Consider the following 27,176-nt stretch of genomic DNA (forward strand, 5'->3'; position numbering starts at 1 on the left):
CTTTGAAATTATTTTAGACTTACAGAGCAGTTGAAAACACAGCTCCTTTATACACCCAATCTAGCTTCCCGTAACGTTAACGTCCAGAGAAACTCAATACACTGCTGAAAATAAGAAACCATTCTAGTACCAAGTACAGCTCTGGACTTGGATTTAACCAGTCTTTGTGCCAATGCCCTTTTCTGATCTTGGATCAGACACTAAGTATCACAAGCATTTGGTTCTCATGTTTCTTTCTGTAGTCTCCTCCCCAGTCTGAAATAGTTCCTCAGCATTTGTTTATTGTAGCCTTAGCACTTTAGAGACATGAACAGGTATTTTGAAGACTGTCCCTGTCCCTCCCCTGGGGCTTGTCTGATGCCTGTTCACAGGTAAACACATCAGATGTGCCCATCACATTGGAAGGCACAGGTTACCTTCAGGTCCCATTGTTAGGGATGCCAACCTTTATCCTCTGGCTGTCACCGTTTCAAAGACCTCTCAGCAAACAGAGCTGGGAAACATATAATGTAGATATGATGCTTACTAATCCGTATATAAACACTCATACTTCTGTGTCTACCTGTGTGTATACTTTTACTTTATTTGTTGTTGAAATTACTTCCTAATATTTTTTGAGTTTTAACATCTAGGGCTCATAAGTGCCTGGGGATCACTTACCTCGCATCTGCTATTTGAGCAATGATATGACAGGAAGGTTGAAAACTCCAACTACGATGTGTACTTTTTCTTTTACCTTTTAATTGTATGATTTTTTTCTAAATACATTTTGAACATCAACTATTACGGGAATATTCATTAAGGATAGTTATATCGTGGGAAACAGATGAGGTAGTATCTATCTTTCATAACATTTTTTAATATATAACACTCTAGCATAAACACATCTATTTTTCTTGCAGTCATTTGGTTTATTTTTCATTTTTTAATCTAATGTCTTCATATTTAAAGTTAATTATTGAGAGCATAGTATTACTTTTTAAAATTAAATTTGCAATACTTGCTTTTAACCATATTCAACGTGATTACCTGTATGGTTGCATTAAATTTTACCACCTTGCTATTTATCATTTTATTCATCTGTTCTTTTTATCCACTTTCCATTTCTTGGGCTATTACACCACTTTATGATAACTTAATTTTTAATATTATTTATTTTTTTGAAAGGCAGAGAGATGAAGAAAGATATAGAGAAACAGAAATCTGTCTGGCTTACTCCTGAACAGGCCACAAGAGCTAGGACTGGGCCAATATAAGCAAGGAGCGAGGAACCTAACCCAGATCTCTTGTGTGGGTGGAAGTGACACGGCTCCCTGAGCCATGCCCGCCACTGCCCCCCAGGGTGCACATAAGCAGACAGGTGGAACCGGGAGCAGAGCTGGTACTGAACCTAGACACACCAGTACAGATGTGGCCATCCCAAAAGCAACGTAACCACTACAACAAAAGCTCACCCTATAGCTAATTTTCCATCAAATTTCACCGTTAAATAATAATTACATTGTGTCACATGTAGAATAAGCACCTACAATGGTACATTTTCAATTCCTCCTGTCCACCCTTTGTTGTTATTACTTTTATTATGTTATAGTCTCAAAATACAATACCACTATTTCTGCCATTTTTATAGCAATTAAAAAGATCCCACTCTCTAATAAAAGGAACAAGGGCTCCTATATAAACACCTAATGCTAAGTCATGACCCCAGAAAACACTGTAGTGCTAGAAAATTAAAAAGTGTCACCTGCCCCCAACCCCAGAAAACTGCGAAAGAATAAATGAACAGCCTGCAAGAGCTAAAGCTAGAACAACCTCCTCAACAGGAGAGAACCTGAGTAGGATTCCTGTGTACAGCTCCTGACTCAGCTTCCTGTTAGTGTGCCCTCTGCAAGGCAGCAGTGATGGTCCAAAAGGTTGACCTCACCTGAGTTCCTGACTCAGCTGTGGATGCTGAAGGCCCTGCCTGGGGAGAGTGAACCAGCAGGTGGGAGATCACTTCATTTAGCTCTTGGTCTCTTTGCCACTCAAAGGAAACTTAGCATAGAAAGCATATGATGGGATTTTGTTTTTGCTTTTGTATCACAATGTGACAACACCTACTTCTAATCTATTCTGACGATATGCTTCAACTGCGCTATTTAGATCATATATATATAAAACTATGATTACTGATATGGTTGGATTTAAGTCTGTCACCATGCTCTCTTCTAATCATCATATTCTAGTTTGAGTCTTTTTCACTTCTTGGTAATGACTCAAATTTTTCCCAGCATCATATTCTCTGCCAAAATACTTCTAATATTCTTGTACAATTGGCCTATTATCAATAAAAATTCCATTTAAAAATATTTTATTTATTTGAAAGGCAGAGCAATATAGAGAGGGAGAGAAACTTCATCTCCTGATACACTCTCCAAATTCCTGCAATAGGTGAGGCAGAGCCAGGAGCTTGGCACTCCCTCAGGTTACCCAAGTATTAGAGCTATCATCTGCTACTTGTACCAGGCAGAAAGCCACACACGCACACACACAGAGAGAGAGAGAGAGAGAGAGAGAGAGAGAGAGAGAGAGAAAGAGAAAGAGAGAGAGAGACAGACTAATTTTTTTGTCCACTGGTTCATTTCCCGAATGGCCACAATGGCAACAGCTGTACCAGACCTAACCCACGAACTCCAACTGTGTCTCCCATGTGGGCAGCAAGGGCCACCTGCTGCTGCTTTCCCGGACACATTAGCAGGCGCTAGGCTGGAGGAGCAGCAGCCAGGATTTCAAACAGCATCTATATGAAATTCCATATTACCAGCCTTTTCAGCTTGTTATTCAATTTGGGTAACTCCTATTGACTTACAGACCCTATGGCCTTTCCTTTTGCTAGGCTTTTAGTGCAGGATTTGAGTTATTTGCTTGAAATTGGATCACTTTATTTACTCAAAAGGCAGAGAGGGAGGAAGAAGGGGGAGGAATGGAGAGGGAGGAAGATAGAGAGGGATAAACAGATATCAAGAACTACCTATTGGTCGTTGGTTCACTCTCCAAATGGTTAATTTGGCCAGGCTGGGCCAGATGAAATGCAAAAACTAAGGACTTCATTCAGGTCTCTCATGTAGGTGGCAGCGGCCCAAGTAACTGGACCATATTCAATTATTTTGGAAGCTCTTAACAAGGAGCTGGATGGGAAGTGGAGCAGCAGAGGCTCAAATCAGCACTCCAATATGAGATCACCAGCCTTGCAGGCAGCACTTAACCCACTTCACCACAACAGTGGCCCCAGACTATTTGGCCCTTACTTTCGCAATGGTAACCTTCCACAAACCTACCTCCCATTTCTCTGGGAGTCGGGATAATTAGCCAGGGATCCTCCTGTATTGCCCTCACACTCCTGCAAACAACTTCTCCAAGCTCAGTTTTACAGCACTTCCTTTGTGCTGTGCCTCAGGAAGTGACCCTGTTACTCTGCTACCCCAGCCTGTCTTCCTGCTCCTCCACCATAGGACTGATGTTTTTCTGTTTCCATCTCACCAGGAAAAAGGGGAAAAAGGGGATTTCAGCAGTGTCCTAACAGTAATAATGCTTTTTGCTCACCTCCTTTCAGGTTTAAGAGCTTTGTTGCATAAAAGGATCCTGCTTCTCCTGATGTAAGTGGTTACTCTTACTATCTCTCAGTTGTGTATCAAAAGGGCAACTTTTTATTCTCAATCTGCGTTCACAGTGAAAAAGCCTGTAAGAAAACATAAGACTCACCCTCTACTTCACAACTGGGCACACTTGGCTTCTGGTCATTCACTAAGACCCTGGCTAGCCTCCATCACCTGCATCTTCCTGCATCCTGCCCAGTGCTCCCAGGGAGTCTCTCCCACGCTGTGTGTCTTTCCATGGCATGTGGGCCTGCTGACTGCCCTAAAATCTCCACTGATTGCTCAAGGACAACTGTACCTGTAATATTCCATATTTCTTTCATTAGATGGTTGGGAGCAACACACAGCTTTTAGCTTTCTGTATCTCTGAGTGAAAAAGTACTTCTTGTTTTGTGACCCCGGGTATAAGATTAAAAAGAGATCAAGAATCACAGGTTCTGTCTATATTTCATATCATCTTAAATGAGCAGTAACTTTTAGCTCAGTTTCCTCATTTCTACAATCATATTCTACTTTAGAATCAAATGAACAATGAGGATGTTTTGGAAATCTATAAGCATTATATGAATGCAGAATTACTACCTAAGTCTGATAGATGGGAAATACAGCAGCTGCTCAGGAGTAGGAATCACTTTATGGGCTAGTGGTTAAGGAGCTGCAAAACTAAGAACAGTTTTACAACTTGAATATATTCTACTTTTCTTCTGCAAGAAGCTAAGGGAAGTTAACGATTTTATTCTTCATGAACACAGATGTAGGATTCAAAAGCAAATGAAGCTAGGCAGTGTAACACTGTCAGGGATAGAAAGATGCAAGTGTATTCCTGCATTTTTTTATACAAACTAAAAGTTTTTGAGAAGGAATAACCAAAGACAATTATTTGCAGAGTAACTGATTCAAGGTACATTCTTCCCTGTTCTACAAGGTTTTTTTTGATATGTAGAATTTTCTAACAAATAATTTGTTTCACAGAAAAGCCTATAACAAATTAGTGATAAGAAATTAGTTAAGAAAGTCATGTTTAATTTGTGAATTTCAAGATGAATTCTTGAAGCAAAGATTCTAACATGGTGAAATCAAAATTAAGCACGACAACCTCTCTGTACTTAGCTTTGATTTCAAATAACCATTAATCAAATTTGTTTCCTATTTTCCCACAATATGATTTTTGGGCACTTCACATAAACCTGTTTCGTCAAAAGGCCAAATTTGAATAGAAATAATCATTACGAAAAAGTATGGATTCTATGGAGGTACAGAAAGTTGCAAAGGAACATTCAGATGTACACATTGTTTTAAGCAACATGTGTAGGGATGGTGGTCATGCAGATTAAGTCTCTGCTTGGGATATTCTGACCCCGTTCAGAGTGTGGGTTCAAGTCCCAGCTACTCTGCTTCTGATTCAGCTTCCTGCTGATGCAACCTGGGAGAGGCAGTCACTGATAGCTCAACTGCTTTGTGCCTCTGCCACCCACATGGAATACCTGGATGGAGTTCCAGGTTTATGGCTTCAGTTTGCAGCACCTGGGGAAATCAACCAGCAAGTAGAACATACAGTTCTCTTTATTTCTTGACTTCTCAAGTAGATGAAAACAAATATTTTGAGAAAATTGACATTAAGAAAAGTTTCAAAACTTACTAGTGGAGGCATCATGCCCTTGCTTGAAGGGGGGATAACAACTCGAAGATCAGGTTTTCGATTGTTCATTCCAAGACTACCACCACCTGGTGGTGGAGGAGACTTTGTAGGCATGACTTTGCCTAAACTATTTGCACCAGCAGTTCCAATTAAATTTGGAGAAGCTCTTGAGTTTACAAATCCATTCCCTGGAAAAAAAATAAATACTAATTAACATGAAAGGAAACATTAAAATACCTCAATATAAATCGAATATTCTCCAGTCTCTACTGCAAATGAACTTTGTAACAAAACTCACTAGTACCTAACCAGGTATCTTTAGCTATTTTGAACATAAACACAGAAAACCAAAGTCTGAAGTACATATAAAAGTTAAATCGACTTATATTTTTGTTCCAGCACTACTGCTTGGACATGTTCAGACATACTTAAAATACACAGCAATTCCAATTGGAGATTAAATCAACTGAAACAGTGCAAGAAAAATGTCTTGAGGCCCAGCCCACTGATGGTTGGAAAGCATGTAGGTCTCGGCCAACAGCAGCATCTCCTGAGCTCCTGCTTATTTAGTACTCAACTCTCACGCCTCCACCTACTCTTCCTTATGGCTACTTGCACCTGCTTTGGTTCTGCTCCCACTGAGTTGTTTACTACATATCTGTGGTTTATCTGACTTTAGTCATCTTCTTCCTCCTAGGATTCGCAAACAGAACCATCCACTCCTCTCTAATGAAATAAGGAACTAGGCATAGCCTATTTTACATACAGAATACATCAGATGAGATACAAGACAATCACCGGTTTTCCTTAAGACTGCAGTCGTGTTAGTGCTTCCTGTGTACAAGTCTTGTGGACTAGGTCGAACTGACCCTACGTCAAGTCTCCTCCCAGCCCCCTTGCCAGAGATTGGCTTGGTGGTGGGCATTTGATCCAGGTACAAAGCAAGTATTTAAAGCACCTTCCCTTACCACAGGGAATGGGTTCAGAATTATCATCCAGAGCCTAGATCAAGAACTTGTTGTGTGGCTGCAAAGGAGGTGCTTACACTTCTCCAAACATGATTGGGGAAACCAATCTAAGCCAACTTGAAATGAGAAGTCAGTCAGGAGGCAATGGCTGATATTGGAGAGCAAATCAACAGGAATGTGAAGCAAAGGCCTTGACTGCACTGCTTCTATTTTGTACTATTTCCAAGTCAATAAATCCCTTGTACTGTTTGAGCCTGAGATAGCTCTGTTACTGTTAGCAACACACACAGAACAGTTCACAACACTGTACAGGAACACACAATGCTCATTTTTAAATACAGGCAATATATTCAATTTTTAAGTAGAGTACAAGCAAAATAGGGAAAAATGGAAACGAATCACATATATTTATAAAACTTTGCTGAAAACTTAATTGCTAAATTTTAGCTAGTGTTAACTGTCCACTAACAATGTATTCAGAGCAGGTGTTTGGATCAGCAGTTAAACTTTCACTTGGAATGTCCAATTACCACAGGGAGTGACTGATTCAGTTCCGGAACAACTCCCAATTTCACTTTCCTGCTGATGCACACCCCAGGAAGCAGCTGGGTTCCTGAAATTCATCTAAGAGATCCAGACTGAGTCTCTAACTCCTTACGTTGGCCCAGCCCAGCCTCGGTTACTGTGGTTATTTGGGGAATAATCCAATGAAGATAGAACGCTTATCTCTGCCTGTCTCTGGCCTTCAAAATACATACAATTTTAATGAATTACATTATTCCTATTTCCTTTTTAAAATTGATTAATCTTACGGTCAAAACACACAAAAAACTTTGTTTACTATGCACAAAGTTTAATTTTAGTAATAAATAAAAACTTAATGCCATGAATTTTGCATTATTTTTCTACTTTGAACAGTTATTAGCCTAAATCTACTCTATTACAGTACGTAGGTATTAATTTCAGAGCACTGGATGAATTTGCTGGGTTAAGAATGCCATTATCAATGTTCATTCTAAAGCTGGCCAAGAATGTTCAGGATGGTGAACTAAAAGTTTCTGCAGGAATCAATCCATCTCTTCAATTCTCTACGAAAGACTGAAATTATAATTAACTGCAGCAATCACTTAAAGGTGGGTAATAATGTAGAAATAAATAAAGAATTCTAAAACATGTATTAGTGGCTAGCATGGTGACAAGGCTGAGCATCTGCCTCTAACTCTGCCTTTAAAATAAAAAAGAAATCTAAAAAACAAAAAGTATTATGTCTAGACCACTGTAAAACTGGGTGGGTACTGAAATCAAGGGGAAAAAAAACCCTACATGATCTCCCAATAAATCTTATGTATTGCAAAAGCAGTCATATACCATACTGGCATAAACATGCCAAATTGCACTTGCAATAGATATGGCCAAAAGCAATGCAACTAAGGATAATTATGCAAAATTTGTAACTACATTAAAAAGCAACGATCACACGTATGAGGGCTTCCTAGGGAAACTTTGTGGATCTACTATTAACAGTCTAAAAGAACAACAACAACACAGAGAAAACAGCAAGGGGCTTGGTGCGGTGGCCTAGTGGTTAAATCCTCGCCTTGCATATGCCAGCATCCTATATGGGCACTGGTTGGTATCCCAGCTGCTCCGCTTCCCATCCAGTTTGCTGCTTGGGGCCAAAGCAGTTGAGAATGCTCCAAAGCCTTGGGACCCTGCACCTGCGTGGGAGACCTAGAAGAGCTAATGCTTTCGGATGGGCTCAGCTCTGGTGTTGTGGTCACTTAAGGAGTGAACCAGTGAATGGAGATCTTTCTCTCCTTCTCTCTGTAAACCTGTCTTTCCAATAAAAATAAAATAAATCTTAAAAGAGAGAGAGCAAGCAGGAAGAATGGACAAATACGGTAAATGCTAAAGCTTGAGTATGGACCGCCAGGAACTATAAACCTGGAGAAGTCACAGCTCCCGAGCCTGAATGCAGGAAAGGGTGGCTGTATCTGTTCTCCTCTTCTCCCTTTGGTACTCTTACAGAGACAAAAAGGAAACTTGAGAAACCACCAAAAGCAAGTGGACATTTAGTAAGATATACAGACTCCACGTAAGAAATATAAAAAATTAAACTCCATTGTATTCAAAACATGGGCATAAGATCATTCCTAATAATGCGGCCCTGTGAGGATTGTATTCTGGGAATGAAATGATTTGCTCCAAGAACCAAATACCTTAATGATGGGAGCCAGTGTTGTGGTGCTACCACCTCCAATGCCACCATCCCCATGGAGTTTGAGTCCTGGCTTCTGCGTTTCTGACCCAGCTTCCTGCTAATGTGCCAGGGAGGACAGCAGAGCATTACAAGTGTTGAGGTCCCTGTACATGGGAGACCTGGATGAAGTTTCAGATTTCTGGCTTTGGCCTGGCTCAGCATGAGAGCACTGTGACCAATTGGAGAGTGAACCAAGAGATGGAAGACATCAGTCTATCCCTCTGTCACTCTTTCAATTAAAAAACAAAATGTAACGATGTTAAACAGCAATACAAAAGCTCTTCAATAATGATACAATGAATATAAGGAAGTGGGTCAGCTAGTAAGTAGACATATGAATTCTAAAATAAAAAACAGGGCTAGGAAGACAGAGTATTTGCAAAGTGAAGCTGAAGTCCCCAGCTGTAGGCCAATGGCCTAGATTGCATTGTACCTAGGCAAGTGTTAACACTGCTGGGAGAAAAGCAGCTAACAGTTGATGGGCATCCTGGACCTGGCTATTGCCAAAACTTTGTTAACCATACCAGTATGCCAGCATAGTCAGCTAGTCTACTTTATTATTTTTTTTCTAAAGATATGTGAAGGGGTGCTGGGTTCTTTAAGCTCAGGGGGTTGGGAGGGATGTCTGGCAGGGCTCAGGTCACCTGGCCTGGGTCCTTAGGTCCACCTGCATGGTGGGTGCCAGGCCCGTGAGCCCCAGGGGAGGTGGGGCTGGTAGGGCCAGGGTCTCCAGTGGCACTGGCCACCCCGTAATGCACTTGTGGGTGCTTGGTGTGTGGACTTGCAGGGAGTCTGGGGGATGGCACGGGTGGGAGTATGCAGGGACATGAGGGATCACATCCAGGATTGGTGGTCTGACGGTAGAATGCATATGTCAGTCTACAGCTATACCACCCTGAACACGCTGGATCTCGTCTGATCTCGGAAGCTAAGCAGGGTCAGGCCTGATTAGTACTTGGATGGTAGAATGCCTGTCTCAGAACTGGGCGTCCTCAGTGGAAAAAGACGGAGCAGTAGATGTCAAACCCAGATGCACACAGAGGATATGGCAGCCCATTGGGTCCTGCAGAGAACATCTGGTACCACAGCAGAGGAAGGAGGGCAGAATAAATTGGACAACTACCCCAACCAGGCAATGACAGCAAATATCTGGGCAAAATGGAGACGCTAAGGTGGACTATATAAGCCAATGAACCTTGGAAGGATTTCCTTATTCTTGGATCAGGGAGACTGACAGCATTTCTTAACTACTGAAAACACTTAAGCAGAACCCCTGGAACATGCTCCACATCGGGGATCCTGGGTTAATATTATGTGGCTGTTCCCCGTTTGTGGGTACTGGGGAATTTGGGAGGCTGGGAGGCTGGGTGTGGCTTCTCCCCTCATCGTCAGCCCCCTTCCTCCAGATACAGAAAGAAGAAAAAGAAAATTTGGAAACAATGCTCTCACCCACTGCCCTAATCTTCCATTCTTCCCATCCTGACCAATTATGTAAATACCAAGAATAGAATTTAAAAAAAGATAAGTTGAAGAGAAGGCATTTCCCTATATCTGATTATAAAATACTTAAGAGTTTGAGAAAGAAAAGGCATTTTGTCAAGATATTTATATTTCAAACTAAAAACTAGTATTTGCCAGCTTTAACTTCACTGCATGTGAGCCACCATCCTTTCAAGCTTGCTATCAACACAGTGGGGCAAAGGAAGGAGAAGTGAGCTAGGTACTGCAGCTGTCCTGGCTCGAACCTCAGGACTCCTGCTCTCAGAGTGGGCTTTGTTCTTCCTTTTCTTCCAATTTCCTCTTGCTTTTCCAAGACCCTTGACCTACTGATTGACCTTTCAGTTTTCATTCATTTGTTTTTTTTTTTTATTATTATTTAACTTCATTAATTACATTGTATTATGTGACACAGTTACATAGATACTTGGGTTCTCCCACCCCTGCCCAAACCCTCCCACCATGGTGGATTCCTCCACCTTGTTGCATAACCACAGCTCAAGTTCAGTTGAGATTCCCCCATTGCAAGCATACACCAAACATAGAGTCCGGGAACTCGTATTTACTTTCAACATGTTGGTTACTCATTACTATGTCAATTAATTCCATAATGATGTAAATTTTTACTGATGGTATGATGGAGCTTTCAATTGACTGGGATAATACTCTGCTAGCTCTGTCTTCAGACCAGAGAGGGTATACCTAAGAAGACGTTGAACTTGACTGGACAATAAGATGCTGGACTCTATGTTTTTTTTTTTTTTTTTTAATTTTGCTACGGGGGATATTTCAATAAGCCTTATAAAACCATTTCCTGCTTACTGCTTCTATTATTGTGAAGAGTATGCATTAAATCTCAGCTGAATCTTCTTTCCACAAGACCAGAAAACAATTTCCTGCATCCTGCTCAGAGAGTGGTGCGGTGAGCGCATCCCCCTTTTCCCAAGCCATCCCTGTGGGGCAGACTGCATCCAGCACCTGGGCAGAGACTGCTGCATGCCAGACTTCAGGAGGCTACAGAGCACACACTAAGTCACTTGACTGAAAAACAGGAAGATAAAACAAAAACTGCACAGCAATATGAGAAAGCTAGATGAACATTTTTCTCACTTATAATATTATGAATGTTGCATTTATAATGCAACATGAGATACAGAAAGTGGACGTAAAAGCACAACATTTCTAAAGTCAGAATCTGTAGCAGATAATGATTACAGTATGATGTCAATGTCTGGTAATTTGCCAGCAGGAAGCAATAATCTCACAAGCGTGACTTGCTATTTTACTACTGAATGCAGAAAGGTCCCATGCCTTTCTTTTTTCTTTCTTTTTTTTTTTTTAGGGGGTCTGGCATTCTTTTTAAATTGTCACCACTCGGTAAGGCTCTTACCACACAGAAGGCACTTAAAGGGGAAGGCCACCCAACTTGCCCCACCCAGCTGGGGGAGAGAGGGTGCAACATCACCTAACATCCCCCTACCCATGCCTTTCTTATTTCCAGGACCATTTTTATGACAAAGATGAAAGATACTGTTGAGACCCACTTTTGAAGCAGATGCCTTAAGGATCTAACTCATCTTGACACAGCTTAAGCATCTGAAATTAATCTACTTTAAATGAATAAACCCAGTTTATTATGATTATTGAAGTTTTCAGTTTTCATGGTAACTTACTACTCTAACACAAATGAGGAGGGAAAACGCTCACGAGTAGAGTGTATACTAAGGCATCCATAAACGTCGCACGTTCTTTCCTATTGTAGTTCCACAACGATAAGGCAGGTCACTCAATTGCATCCATTTCAGCTGCTACCTCAGAATATAAATCACGTCAACTGAAATAATGCATTGAAGTCGCTGGTGAGCACTCTCTGTCCTTAATTACATTCCTGTAGACAATGATGTCATTAATGCTTTACAATGAGTCCATTTTAGAAGTTGAAACTGACATGCATACTTCAAAGGACCCTGAAAAACTCATCCAAGGGCACATGTGAAAAATATTTTTATGAAAAAATTATGCAATCTAAAAAACATTTTATCTCATCTTCTTGAACTTTCTGAAGGTCCCTTTGATTTGACTAACATTACAACTATCTTTGTAGTAAGTATGTAAAAATACATTAACATTTTTTTAAAGTTTCTGCAACTAAAAAAAGTCATGGCTTTCAAAGTAACTAGTGACATAGTGACTTAATTTGATGAGAATTCCTGACCGACACGTAGCATGGATCCAGCCCCTCAGTGCTCCTGGGCTCTGCTCTCCAGCTCTCCAAGCTGGGCAGTGCGGAGGAGGCAGCAACTCTGCTCTTCCAGAGACTTTAAGCCTCCTTGCAAAACAAGGTGAAGCATTCATGACTTCAATGAGGATGACTCAACTCTGCATTTTTGCTTTATCTCCCCGATCTTAAAATCCTTATTCAACCACTTGCTTAGGCTGTTATTGATCTCATCAGCTTCACCTTGACTTTACCAGTGTTGCATGTCAGGTTAAAAAGTGGTGCTATCTGTGCACTAGTGAACTTTCACTAGTTTTGGTAATTCATTTGTTTTGCTAATTTTATTTCAATTTCATATTACTAAAAATATTGCTAAGATACTAAAAATATTCCAGTCCTTATGGAAAGGCTTTAGCAAGATGTTTCAGCACTCATAAAAATGATCATACCTACAAGCCCACCAGTCCCATTTCTTGCAATTTGTCTTGAAAAAATAAATTAGAACATGCAAAGTTATCACAACTTTATTTATAGCAATGAGTAATAGGAAGACATCAACATATCAACAATATGAAAATTAAGTAAAAACATTTTTAAATTGTTTTAGTTGTGATTTTAAACTATGTCCAAAGTGCAGACATGAAACATCTAAAGGTGGAATGACATCCAAACTTACCGTAATGGAGCGATGGGAATGTGTTCCCACCTCTTTGCTAACTAATTCTAAAAGTATTGCGAGTCATTTTCAATCTATAAAATGCTGTTCTTTAAATATACATTTAGATATAGCTAAATATCCATCCATTTATTACATAAATACCACCTTAACTGAAGCTTGTACATTATTTTCTTCTCTTGAGAATGAGGACACATGGGTGAATGTTTTAAAGATTATGACCTGGTTAAGAGGATGCCTGCAATGCCATAGTGAAATAGTTGGTTTTATTACCCCATTCAGTTCCAGATTCCCACTTCCTGCTAATGTTCCTGCCAACTACATGGGAGATGCAAACTCAGTTCATGGCTCTTGGCTTGGATGTGATGTGATCCACACTGGTCACTGTGAGCATCTGAAGTCAGACTATCCCTGCTTGCAGATGACATGATCCTATACAGGGAAACCAAAACACTACTAAGACTAGTAAGTGACTACTGGAACTCATGAGAGAGCCTGGTAAGCTTAAAGAATATAAAATCAACATGCAAATTTCCTTTGTATACATATACAATGCCATGGCTGAGAAAGAACCGGTAAGATCAGTACCATCCACAGTAGCTATAAAAAGTGTAAATACCTTGGAATAAACTTAACCAACAACGTGAAAGATCTCAACAATGAAAATTATGAATCATTAAGTAGAAAATACTATACTTATGGTAATGCATAGTGATGGAGTACAGGGATCTATCATATACAGACATGGGGGTACAATGGAACATGCATCCCTGCATCCAGACTAAAGATGGATTCCCAATGAAACTGTTGGACATGTGTAGACAATGGGATGATGGAAATCTGAAAATCAAACAACTGAAAAATCTGCATACCATATGATCCAGCAATAGCACACCTAGGAATATATCCAAAACAACTGTTACACGAGAAACCAACATGCACCCTTATGTTCATAGCAGTACAATCAATAATTGCAAAAACTTGGACGCAACCAAAATGCTCATCAACAGAAGACTGGATAAGAAAGTTATGGTTTATTTACTCCATGGAATACTACTCAGCTACTAAAAAAAAAAAAAAAAAAAAAGCAGTTTGCAGTTCTTTGTGGCCAAATGGGCCCAACTGGAAACCATTACACTAAGGGAAATGAGCCAATCCCAAAAGGCTAGATACCACATGTTTGTCTCAATTTAAGATAAAATGATGTCAGAGTTCATCCAGATGGCAGAATAGGGTAAGGACACATTTAAACGGACGGAAAAACATTTAATCAGGATGAAGCAGAGAGGACATATCCAGGAAATATGAGAGGACAGAACAACAGCAGAGGGGTACCTGGAGACTGACAGACACAGGAGAGCAGCAGACACAACAGTGTGGTGTTGCAGTGACTGATACTCCAGCAGCATTCAGCTAATGGTGATCTGAACTCCACCAGCAGCCAGAACTCCACCAGCAACCAGGTGGGAAGGGACTTTCACTGCGAGCTTGGGAGGTAAACCCAGACAAAGTGTCCATCCTGCTGGTCCATGTGACTTGACCAGGAGCAGAGACAGAGCAGCAAATCACAGACAGGCAGTGCAAGAACAGGGTGGATTTCACAGCCCAGTCAGCCCCCAGAGCCGAATTGGGCACCATTTTGCATAAGGAGGCAAAGGCAAGGGAAAGGACTGAGCATACACTGAGCTGCGGGTGAACTCATTTCTGACTCAGTGAACTGCAGCAACGTGGAATTCTACAGGTTCCACCCAAGACAGGTCTGGGTAGCCCTCAGACCTGATGGCCAGCAGATCAAGAACTGAAGTAGTGGTACATCAGGCGCCACTTTGTACACTGTGGCAACAGCTTTAGGACTGCAGGGGACAACAATGAACTGCGCATGTGCTGAGCTCGCAAGAACTTGCTGAGTTCGCTGGACTGCACTGGTTCTGAGGGAAAATAATACTGACTGTGGCATCGTACCAGTCAAAATAGGTCCATGTGGCACCCAGACCTAACGTCCAACAGGTTCCAACAAGATCAGCGCCACCAACAACCTAACTATATAGGACACCTGGTGTCTCTCTAATTCTGGGACCTTTTCCAACCGAAAGTGGGAGAAAGGTTGCAGAGACAATGGTGTAGACTCAGCACAGTATCACAGCAGGTAGAGAGTGGTGAGCCAGGAGCTAGACCACGGTGGAAATCTAACATAAGAACCCAGACCTGGAACTCGCTGGAGGCTGTGGCACAAGTGGCTGCAAGCGAAAAGTTGTGTACCAACTGCAATAAGTAAAATCACATTGCAGACCTGTGGGTGACACAGCTTAGAAACCTGCCCCAAGGAAAAGACTCTGCTAACCAGAAGTGCAATGAGCAAATACAAAAGAAGAGACAAAGGCACAATGAATATTACTGAAAACTCCCCTGCAAAGGAGCAAAACCCTGTGCCAACCTCAGAGTTAACTGAGGAAGACATCGAGAAAATGGGACATACAGAATCCATAATACTCATTTTAAAGCTTCTGATCAAAAACGAGAAACACATACAAGAGTTTAAAGAATTAAAGGAAGCAATAAAGCAAATCAAGGCTGATATATCAGAAATTAAGAACACAGTAGAGCAAATTAAGAGTACAGTGGAGAGTCTCCAAAATAGAATGAAGCAAGCAGAAGAAAGAATCTCAGAACTGGAAGATATTTCCTGTCACCAAGGGGAAGCAAACAAAAAGCTGGAAGCAGAGCTGGATCAGGCCAAAAAAAGTATTCAAGAATTGAAAGACACTATTAAGAGACCAAATATAAGAGTTTTGGGAGTCCCAGAAGGTGCAGAAAGAGAAGCTGAGTTTGCAAATGTATGTAATGAAATATTAAAGGAAATAATAAAGGAAATTTTCCCTAATCTGGAGAAAGAATTGGGAAACAACATCCAGCAAGGGAACAGAACTCCCAACAGGCTTGATCAAAAGCGATCTTCACCTAGACACATGATCATCAAGCTCTCTAATTGAACATAAGGAAAAGATCCTTAAATGTGCACGTGAGAAAAATCAAGTGACATATAAAGGAATGCCAATTAAACTCACAGTTGACCTCTCACAGGAAACTCTACAGGCAAGAAGAGAATGGAGTGACATATTCCAGATTCTAAAAGAAAAAAAATTGTCGGCCTAGGATAACATATCCAGCAAAGCTTTCTTTTGTCTTTGAAAATGAAATAAAATTCTTCCATAGTAAAGAAAAGTTAAACGAATTTGCCTCGTCCAAATCTGCCCCCTACAAATGATACTTCAAGATGTTCTCTTCACAGAGAAGAGGAATAGCACCTACCAAAACCAAAGGCAAATGGGAAGAACATCCCAGTAAAAAGAAAACAGAAGACTAAACCAATGAACAACCCATTCCTAAAATGACAGGACCGAAGTACCATCCATACATATTAAACTCTGAATGTAAATGGCTTAAGCTTAATCAAACATCACAGATTAGTAGACTGGATTAAAAAACAAAATAACATCTATTTAATGTCTAGCAGAGACACACTTCACCAACAAAAATCAGCGGAAACTATATCACATGGGTTTTGTTGTTTTCTGTTAGTTTCATCTCTTCAAAACACTTTCTTCTGTTTAAATCATTCAATGACTCATAGATCATACAGTAGCATCATTTTCTTCAAGAAGGTTCTTGATTTTCATTTCTTCAACTACACGTTAGTCATTTAGTAGCATGTTATTTAACTTCCTGGTGTTGTTAATTTCTTTTTTCTCCCTGATGTTGATTTTGTTTTGTGGTTTTTCATTTAAGGGGATGTACAGTAGCTGTATAATGGAGACTGTCATATGTAGTAACATGTCATTTAACTTCATGGCATTGTAAATTTCTATTTTTCTTTCTATTGTTGATTTTATGACTTTTCATTTGAGGGGATGTACAGCAGCTGTAAAATGGAGACTAATATTCAGATATGAGGATACAATGTAGTATGCATTTCTACTTCCAGACAAAGATGGACTTACAATGAAATGTCATTTGTCATTGTCACTATGTCTTGACAACAGGATGCTGGACTCTGCCATTGTCCATGCCCGCACTGATGGACATATGACTGTGTATGAAGAACTATATTTTAGCAATGATACAGAGGAACTAGGTGGGGGGGGGAGGGAATTAGGGAGGGGATAAGGGAGATACCAGGAGCCTATGGAATTGTATCATAAAATGATAATAATAATAATAGCATGTAAAAAAAAAGATAAAATTATCGTCAATCCGAAAAAGAGTACCTGTAAACTGTAGTATTATTTCAACCCCAACAGCCGGTATCTCATGCAATAAGACATTGTGATGTAACCAATGAATCAACAATCAATGTGAGTCAGACTTCTTATGATCTACATCAAAGAATTGTAAAACCTAATATACTTTTAAGACCCTATGCTACTCGGAAATGGGGTGGGACAGCAGAGAAATCTTCCATCTCCTTAGAATGTGTGAGGAAGACGTGAAGTATAACCTATCAGGAACATAACAGGTAACTCATAGACAACAGACTCGAATCAGCATTAGACAATAGTAAAACTGCAAAGACATACAGGGGGAATCAACAGCGATCCTGACAACCTCTTAACAGGAGGTCATATGCACAGAGCAGGGGGGGACCCCAGAGTGGAGCAGGTGGACAGGAGGAGGCTTGTATCCCAACCCTGGAGACTTCCAGATCCTCACCAAGGACTATCAGTACGGGCACCAAGGACTACATTCCAACTGCCAGGGAGACCACAGGGAATTGGAGTACCTTCGGAGGCAGAGAACTCTGAGGTCATCCACCCCTGTTTGGATCCACTACATTGGATGGAAGAAATCCAAATCCTTCCTCGCAGGATCCAAGGTCATTGGAACAACAGCCAGGAGCCCTGAGCTGTCCGCAGAAACAGAACAGTCAACTTCCTTCGGGACTAGGGAGAGGAGCTTTCTGTGGTCTTAGTTCCAACTTCGGATCCCCACCCTCTCTTGCAATGACCATCAGGGTTGTTCTGCAGGCCCCCCACAACCCCCCCAAAAAACAAGAAAAAATTAGAATAGATCGACAGAGAACAAGGAAAGCTTAGAACCAGACAGGAAATGGTCAGCGTGGACTCACACATACCTTACCAGGTAGGACACAAAGATTAGTTACTCCTGACTATGGTATTGAAGATTTCTCTGCACACTCCTCCTAAAACTGTTCTGCACCTCAACTGTTGACATATGCCTTGTTAGAGTTATAAATCAGTTTAGACTATCCTAAAATCTGCCAAGTTCAGCAGAATTATACTTCAACACTATAAACTGCTAAATACTAAAATGAAAATAGACACGAGACAGCTGAATAGTACCCTACAGCCATTTTAAGGTGTATAGAAGCCGGTTGTACATAAACTAAAATTGAAATGTCAATGAAGTAGTCACAGGATGTGGTTAACAACCTCCATTTTTTAACATATTTGTTACTCAATACCATGTCAAATAATTCCATAATGTTGTAAATTATTATTGATGTTATGTTGTGGCTTTTAATTGATCGGGATGATATTCTGCCAGCTCTACCTTCAGACCAGAGATGGTCTCCCCAGGAAACCGTCGAATTTATCTGGACAATAAGATGCTGGACTTGATGCTTGGTATATACTTGCAATGAAAGAATCTTGACTGAAATTGAACTGCAATACTGCAACAATGTGGAGGAATCCACCATGAGGGGAGGGTTTGGGGAGGGGTTGGGGGAATCCCAGAGCCTATGAAACTGTGACACATAATGCAATGTAATTAATAAAAAAAAAAATTATAATAATGGATTAATACCATCAAAGTTTCCATACTATTCAAAGCAATTTATATTAAATGAGATCCTGATCAAAATACCAAGGACATTCTTCTCATATCTACAAAACATGATGGTGAAATTCATACGGAAACACAAGAGATTGTACCTACACCAATACTGCACAACAAAAACAAAACTGGAGGCCTCATAACACCATACTTCAAGACACACTAAAGGGTAGCTAAAATCAAAGTGGCCTGGCACTGGCAGAAAGATAGATATGCAAAAAATAGGTAAATGGATTACAACGAGGTAAGAGACTTCTGCATTGTAAAGGAAACACTGAACAAAGTGTAGGGGCAGCCAACAGAGCGAGAAAACATCTGAGAGGGGATCGATACCCCGGGTGTATATAGAGCTCAGCAAACAGCAAAGCACACAATCTGGTTAAGAAGTGAACAAGGGACACGAACAAGCATTTTTAAAGGATGAAATTCAAATGGCCAAAAGACACACGGAAAAATATTCAGTATCACTAACCATCAGGGAAATGAAACTAAAAACCATGGGGTTCAGCTCATCCCAATTAGAATGGTTAAAAATCAGAAAACAATAAATGCTGATGAGGATGTAAGAAAAAAGGTATCCTATTACAATACTGGTGGGAATGTGAAATATTATGAGAGACAGAATGGAGATTCTTCAGAAATCTGAAAATAGATCTACCATATGACCTGGCCATCCAACTCCGTGGAATTTGCCCAAATGAAATGAAATAACAGATGAAAGTCATCTACCCTTCATGTTTATTTCAACTCAATTCACAACAGCTAAGTGGAATTAATCCAGATGTCTATTAACTGATGATCAGAAAGAAAACCTGGTAGGGGTACACTATGGAATACTATTCAGCTACAAAAAGAATGAAATTCTGGAAACCATTATGCTTGGTAAAACAAGCCAGTCTAAAAAAGGCAAATATCAAATGTTTTCTCTGATATGTAGCAGTCAATATAGGATACAAACAAAGCATGGAAACGAAACGTACGTGTTGCAATGATCATGCTTTTTGCCCTTGTTTACACTCCTGTGGAACTACAGTCCTCTACTTTTTACTTGTTCAACAGTATGGCTTGCAATGAACTAAGCCCATGATTATAGAGTCAAATTATGTCAGCAAAAATAATAAGAAATTAATCATTCAAGCAGAATGAAATAAATACAAGTTTTTCAGTTGAAGCTATTCGTTGGCTAAATGCTTCAAAGTAAGCATTAAAGAGAGATTAAGATAACTTGTGGGATAGTATTTAACCTAAAATATACATTAGATATTTTCATACAGCACTTGTAAAACAACTTAACATGTCATTAAGGGCAAAGAAAATTTACTTGAATTTTGCCAATAAATTTGACAAAATGCGGAAAAAACATGAGTAAAGCCTACAGAATGTTACTACTTAGGCGAGTACAGTGGAAATACATAAGATTAGACATCTCTGAGAGTTAATCTGACTACTTAAACTGAAATCTTCAAATTTTTGCTTAAAATTCACTTAACTGATATGAATTCTACAAATTTTTTACCAATTTACCACATTGATTAGAGTGTTAGAAATCTCTTTCAAAATTAGATTAAATGTTACCCTACAGTATTGCACAACAAATACATTCTTCTAACTTCCAGGAAAATGCCAAATATATTTCAAGAAAATTTCTATTAGATTTTTTCCCCCAATGCAATCCGTTTGGGAGAATAAGGAATTTTTACCAGCATTATCTGTAGTTGCACCAACAAACTTACAGTAGAATACTGACTTCTGTTGAGCACAGAACACTTTACAACACACTCACTGGAAGCCAAGTATGAAACTGAAATATTTTGGAAAAAAAAATGAGCCTCCAAAAACTATATCTCACATAGTTATCCTTTAAGTATCTAGGAAAACTATGTTCCTCTCTCTCACAAACACTCATCTTTTTTAGAAAGTGTTTCCATGTGATATTCATAAAGATATAAAATCACAAAGCTTGGGACCAATGTGGTGCCACTGCATGCTAATCCACCACCCACAATGCTAGTATCCCAAACAGGCATCAGTTCAAGTCCCGGCTCCTCTACTTCCCATATAGCTCCCTACTAATGGCCTGGGGAGGCAGCAGAGGTCAGCACAGGGCCTTGGGTCTCTGCATCCATAGGGGAGACTCAGAAGAAGCACCTGACTTTGGGCTTCGGTCTGGCACAGCTCTGATTGTTGCAGCCATGTGGGGAGTGAACCAGAGGATGGAAGATATCTCCTTTTCTGTATATAAATAAATATTATAAATAAGTACATCTTTAAAAAAAGCAATCACAAAGCTCACTGAGTGATCTGAATTTTGTAAAGGTTATAACTGCAACCTTATCAACATATACAAATAAATGAATATACCTGTATTCATACATACAGTATAAGTAAAAATATGCAATATATTCATATCATTTACAATTTATATGGTTTTGTAAAAACACTGTGGTTTTCCTTTTCACATTTGTTTTTAAAAACCAAGATTATTTCCTTCTGTCTTAACTTTTGGTTTACCAATTCTCTTATTTGCTCTATTATGTACTAAACCTGTATATTGCTTTAACATTGCATTTTTAAAATACTCCTGATTGACTACTAAAATTCTCAACCTTTTCTTTCTCTTCCTGAATACAGTAAGCCATGCTATGTTACAGGAATAACTTCAAATTCTAGATACCCAGGACGATGGTTCCACTGTCTATGTTTCCTGCAAGTTTTCATGTACAGTTTATGCTTCTGAGTGTATCTAACAGTCCTGAGACAGTGTTCCAGTCCTCTTCTGAAGCTGGTTTGTCCTCACAGGCCTCCTGGGAACCCCTACCGAAGAGCCCTATAAGCTGATTTCATGTGGAATGATACAAATAATTAAAAGTAGCAACTAAGGGGAATAATTACTTTCAGCTCACTTTGAAGAGTCCCATCTTTTGTGGTCTCAGCTCTCTGTGACAAAAGCATAGTAGGCCCTCTGAATCCCTGGTGGGCCCTGAATTTATTCTTTCCTTGGAGTCACAGGAACACACAGAAAAATGTACACAAAATGATACTGTCTGTTAAATAAGACACCAGAAGTAACATCTTATCTGCTGAATTCTATTAAAACAGCATTAAAAGTGACTAGTAGGGGCTGTAGGCGGGAGCGTCTAGCTAGGATCCCAATCCCAGCCACCATGTGCTCATGGTGAGCTGGGCCTGGGCCCACCTGGATTCGGGAACTGCTTCCTTTCGGGTGAGTACACCGACTGGGGGGAGTCTCCGGGACTGGGTGGGTCCAGGGCCCACCCACCGCCCTCATTGGGCGGTGGACGGGATTGGGGTGGGGCGCAACCTTGGGCCTGCGGGTTTAAACTTCAGCAGCCAGGAGGCTGCTGGGGGCTGCAGGAGGGAGTGTCTAGCTCGGATCCCAATCCCAGCCACCATGTGCTCATGGTGAGCTGGGCCTGGGCGGCCAGAGCACCATTTGGTGCCAGGCTGTGCCTGTTGGCCGCCCGGCCGGGGAGCTCTGGGGTATTGGTTGTCTGAATCGTTGCTTAGGTAGCTCCAGGCTGACCGTACTGTTTCTGAGATCTGAGTCAATTGTAAAGATTCCCAATGCCAGTAACTCTTCCTTTGAAGAACTTCTAATCACTTAACAATGCTGAGCTATGAAATTGGTAATGAAACGGAATGTACTGGGCAGGACTAAGCAAACCTTAGCCTACAAGCAAAACTAGAAACCAGCATGGAGCACAGGTCATACCGAGCTAGGCTCTTGCACCTACTGGTCCTCAGAGCAACTACAGGCAGGTGCACGATTTACGGCTAGGAACAGGCCCAAATGGGGAGGTAAGGGGACAACCCTAGCTGGGTTGAGGTTCCCACCAAGGGGTGCGTGTGCTGGAATGGGGGCTGCATTCTATCTAGGAAACAGTCATAGTCACCCAAGGCACTAGTGTGAGCTGGGATTGGATGCACCAGGCCAGTCCAGACCCCAACACCCCAACATCTGGTGTCATGGAGAACCAGGGTAGACGTGGGACTGACTAGGCTGGGTCTCAACCCCCTACTGAGCCATGCGTGAGCTGTATGTGGGTATGGACGAGCCGTGGCTGGGCTGAAACATCCAACAACAAGAACCAGAATGGGGTGAAAGCCAGCCAGGAAAAGCCACTGTTCCTGCTAGGACAGGAGGTGAACTGAGTAGGGTTGGATCAAGGACCCCCTGGTATGCGCAAAACCTGGCATTGGGAGGGGTTCTGATGGAGGAGCCAGGGCAACTTCTCTGGCAGGACACAGTCCCTGCAGGTTAGCGCAGGAAGCATGATAGGAAACAGCCCAGAATAGGCCATGGAAAGTTTCCCACTGGCACACATTCAGCATGGGTCAGGGGCAGACCAGGCTGAATCAGTTCATGTCATCCACTGACAAATCCGATCACCAGAACAGAGTGTGGGTTGAGCCGGGTTTGGTCGCAACAAAACCAGTACACATTATTGAATGCCAGGGCGTGGTTGACTGTACTGGATTTGACTGCAGCACCCAACCAGCACACGTGAGATCCAGGAAGGGAGGGGCAGAGCTGGCAAGGGGATTAAGGGGTTGGTCCCCTCCCCAGACAGCTACTCCCACTGGAGAGCGTGAGCTGGGATGTGGACAGACCAGACTAAGCATGGCTGCAACACCTGTGTGCTGCATGTGGACTAGATCAGGGAAGAGCCAGGCTGGGCTGATTATTCCTGCTGGTGCAAGCATAAGTTAGAGTGGGTGAGGGATGTTTGGGCTTAGCCGCAGCATCAGCTGGCACTGGGGACTAATTCTGTCAAGTCAAACCACAGAACCACCTAAAGAGTGCATAAACCGGGACTGAGAGAGACCTGGGAGGGAAAAAGTGGGTTCCCCCTTCTTGGGTCACTACTCCCGTGGGAGGGCATGAAAACTAGGACGGGGGCTGGGGTGGCTAGACAGAGAGGCACTCAACAACATCCGTGAGAGCTGGATGGTTGAGTTGGTTAGATAGAACTACAAGTACAAGAGCCAAATGGGATGGGGGACAGACTGGTCTTCTGCTACACATACTGGCAAACCAGGGTAGGGGGCGGGCCTGGTGGGGGTTATTGTGGGTCGCCCCGACTAGGCTGCAGCTCTCACTGGTTGATGTAAGGGCCGAGTGTGTGCTGGGCAGAACCAGGCTGGACTGCAACACCAATTGGTTCCAGTGCAACTCGGGACTGAAAACAGAATCAATCCAGCAATTGAAACCACCAGCTGATCAGGGTGATGGACTGTGCCGGGCCCTGTGCTTTCTAGAACATACAAGAATCTGGTCTGGGAATACCTCAGAGTTTCTTTGGAGATCTCCCCAATCGAACTGCTGGACTCAGAACTCTAACCAAGAAGAGACAGAAGACAGAACAGGTCATTCATTCATCTCAGCTGTATATTGTTGGCAGCGAAATATGGGTCGAACTGAGACTTTATGATGGACCATATCAATCAGTGGATGACCTCATCGAGCGAAACTGGCAGCCATTCTTAACTGGAGAACTATTAAAACCACTTGAGCAAATATCTCAGAGCATGCCCCACATCCGGGACTTGGGGTGGACAGGAAACCGGGTGAAGCTTCTCCCTCAATATTCCCCTTTACCTCGGATACATGATGGAAACAATATGGACATAATAGTATTACCCACTTCCCTATACCCCCGAACCTTTTTTTTTTTAACCGTAATTAACTATGTAACCATTGTCAACAATACAATAAAATAAATTAAAAAAAAAAAAGAATTTTAGAAGGTAAGTAGAGGCTAACAAAAAAAAGTGACTAGTAAAATTAGGCATTTACTCCTACTTCATGCCCCTATAAATTTTATAATTTATCCCATTCACTCATAACATCTTTTTTGTTTCCTTCTCAACTTTTTTTTTTTTTTTTTTACTAAATCATTCAATCAACTCAATTTTAAGGCAGAAGCTCCTTTCATTTTGTGGAATGAATCATTTGAGTAAATTGTTGGAAATTTTTCCTATATGGGATCTGTTTTCAGTATCTCTAAGGAACATGCTGCATCTAAACGAGGCAGGGATTCTTGCACTTGCCTTCATATAACCATAATAATAATTATAGGGACCAAGTAGAATTAATGGTATCAAAAGCACAGGGCTACTGTTCTTTTTAAATTATTCTTTATTTTCATTTTTATCTAAAATTTTGAATTTTATGATATGATTCTGTAGAGTCAGGAATCCCACCCCCAACTGATTTTCTCCATATTGCTACAATAGTGTAGTCCTTCATAAGGAGTTATAATTCCATCAGTCTGTTATTTAAGTGCGCCCCGACACTGCTGGTACAATCTCAGTCCAGCAACTCATTGTCTAGATATGTCCAACACTCTTTTTGGGAGTCCGTCATTAATTTGGAAGTAGAGATGCATGTTGCATTGTCTTCACATCTCCATCACTATACATTCCAATTTGCACGATGGTTTCCTCACATTAGAGAGAACATATGACATTTGTTCTTTTGTGATTGACTCATTTCACTAAGCATAATGGTCTCTAGTTGGGACCATCTAGTTGAAGATGGTATAATTTCATTCTTTTAATGGCTGAATAATGTTCCATGCAGTAGTTTTACCACAGTTTCTTTAGCCAATCCTCTTTGGATGCTATTGTAGATTGTGCTGCTGTAAAGATAGAATTACAGATCCCCTTCTCATATGCAGTTTTCATTTCCTTTGGATACATTCCTAGGAGTGAAAGAGCTGGATCATACGGAAGGTTTATTTGCAATTCTCTAAGCACTCTCAATATTGATTATCATAGTGGTTGTATTAGCCTGCGCTCCCACAGCAGTGAAGCAGGGTACCTTTCTCCCCACATCCACGCCAGCAGGTGTTGTTAGTTGAGTTCTGAATGTAGGCCGCCAGTCTCATTGGACTTAGGTGGTACCTCAACGTGATTTTCATTTTTATTTCCCTGATGGGTAGGGGGCCTGAACATCTTTTCATATGTCTGTTAGCCATCTGAATCTGTTCTTTCGCAAAATGTCTGTTCATTCATTCGCCCATTTTTTTCAAAGGTTTTTTTTTTTTTTTAACTTTCTGGGTTTCAGAAGCTCCTTGTAAATCCTGGATATTAATCCTGTCACTTGTGTGGTATGCAAAAATTTTCTCATTGTGATGGTTGCTTCTTCACTTTGTTAATAGTTTCTTTTCTGTACAGAAGCTTTTCAGTTTGATGTAGTCCATTTATTTGTCTTTCACTGCCTGTGCTTTTGGTATCCTTTCTAAGAAGACTTTCCTTGTTCCTATTTCTTGGAGAGTGCTTGCTATGTTTTCCTTTAATAGTCTGATGGTTTCTGGATGTAGATTTAGGTCCTTGAACCACTTACAGCTGATTTTTGTATAATGTGACAGGTGGGGGTCTAGCTTCTTAATTCTGCAGGCTGCTATCCAGCTGTCCCAACAGCATCTGTTAAATAGATGAGGCTTTTTTCCCTGGATTGTTTTCAGTTTTCTTGTCAAAGATTAGTTGCTATATATGTGTGGGCTCCCTTCTGGTGTTTCTATTCTGTTCCACTGATGATCTTCTCTGTTTCTGTACCAGTACCAGACTGTTTTGATGACCACTGCTCTGTAGCATATCTTGAGGTCTGGAATTGTTATTCTTCCAATTGATTTTTATTCTTCAGGTCAGCTCTGGCTATTTCTGGTCTTTTTTCTTTCCAGATGAACTTTTCTATCTTCTTTTCTATTTCTGAGAAGAATGCTGTTGGAATTTTGACTGGGGATTGTGTTGAATCTGTATATGACTTTAGGTAATATGGTCATTTTGATGATGTTAATCCTGCCAATCCAGGAACATGGTAAGCTTCTCTATTTTTCAATATCTTCTTCTATTTCCATTTTTGATGTTTTATAGTTTTCATCATAGAGGTCTTCTACATAGTTAGCTTAATTCCTAGATATGTAAAATTCCTCTCCACTATTTTAAAGGGGACTGTACTTACAATTGCTTTCTCAGTCATGGAATTATTTGTGTACACTAGTGTGATAGATTTGTGTTCATTAATTTTGCATCCTGCTACTCTGAAAAAGTCTCTTAGGAGTTCCAGTAGTCTTAACTAAGTTTTTTGGTTCTCCTATGTAGAGAATCATGTCATCTGCAAATAGATACTTTCAGTTCCTTGTTTTCAGTTTGGATTCCTTTAATTCCTTTTCTTGCCTAATAGCTATGGTAAGGACTTCCAATACCATATTGAAGACTAGCAGTGACAGTGTACGTCCCTGTCTAGTTCCAGATTTTAGTGGGAAGGCTTCCAATCTTTCTCCCTTTAGTATGATACTGGCATTGAGTTTTTCATAAACTGCTTTGATTGTGTTGTAGAATGTTCCTTCTATGCCTATCATGTATCGTGGTGAAGTTCGCTTTTGATGAACTCTGTTGGGAGTC

At 40.8% G+C, this 27,176-nt stretch overlaps 1 protein-coding gene across 9 annotated transcripts in view; it reads right to left on the reverse strand.

The window, feature by feature from the left end:
• MEF2A (myocyte enhancer factor 2A) overlaps positions 1 to 27,176 on the reverse strand; it is a 127,169-nt gene that overhangs the window by 11,741 nt on the left and 88,252 nt on the right. For all 9 annotated transcript variants that reach the window (XM_058666578.1, XM_058666580.1, XM_058666576.1 and 6 more), the window contains one exon: positions 5,275 to 5,462. In XM_058666578.1, coding sequence (XP_058522561.1) covers positions 5,275 to 5,462 — 188 coding nt within the window. The remainder of the gene's footprint in view (positions 1 to 5,274; positions 5,463 to 27,176) is intronic.

This window comes from Ochotona princeps, chromosome 6 (genome assembly GCF_030435755.1).
Source record: "Ochotona princeps isolate mOchPri1 chromosome 6, mOchPri1.hap1, whole genome shotgun sequence".
Classification (NCBI taxonomy): domain Eukaryota; kingdom Metazoa; phylum Chordata; class Mammalia; order Lagomorpha; family Ochotonidae; genus Ochotona; species Ochotona princeps.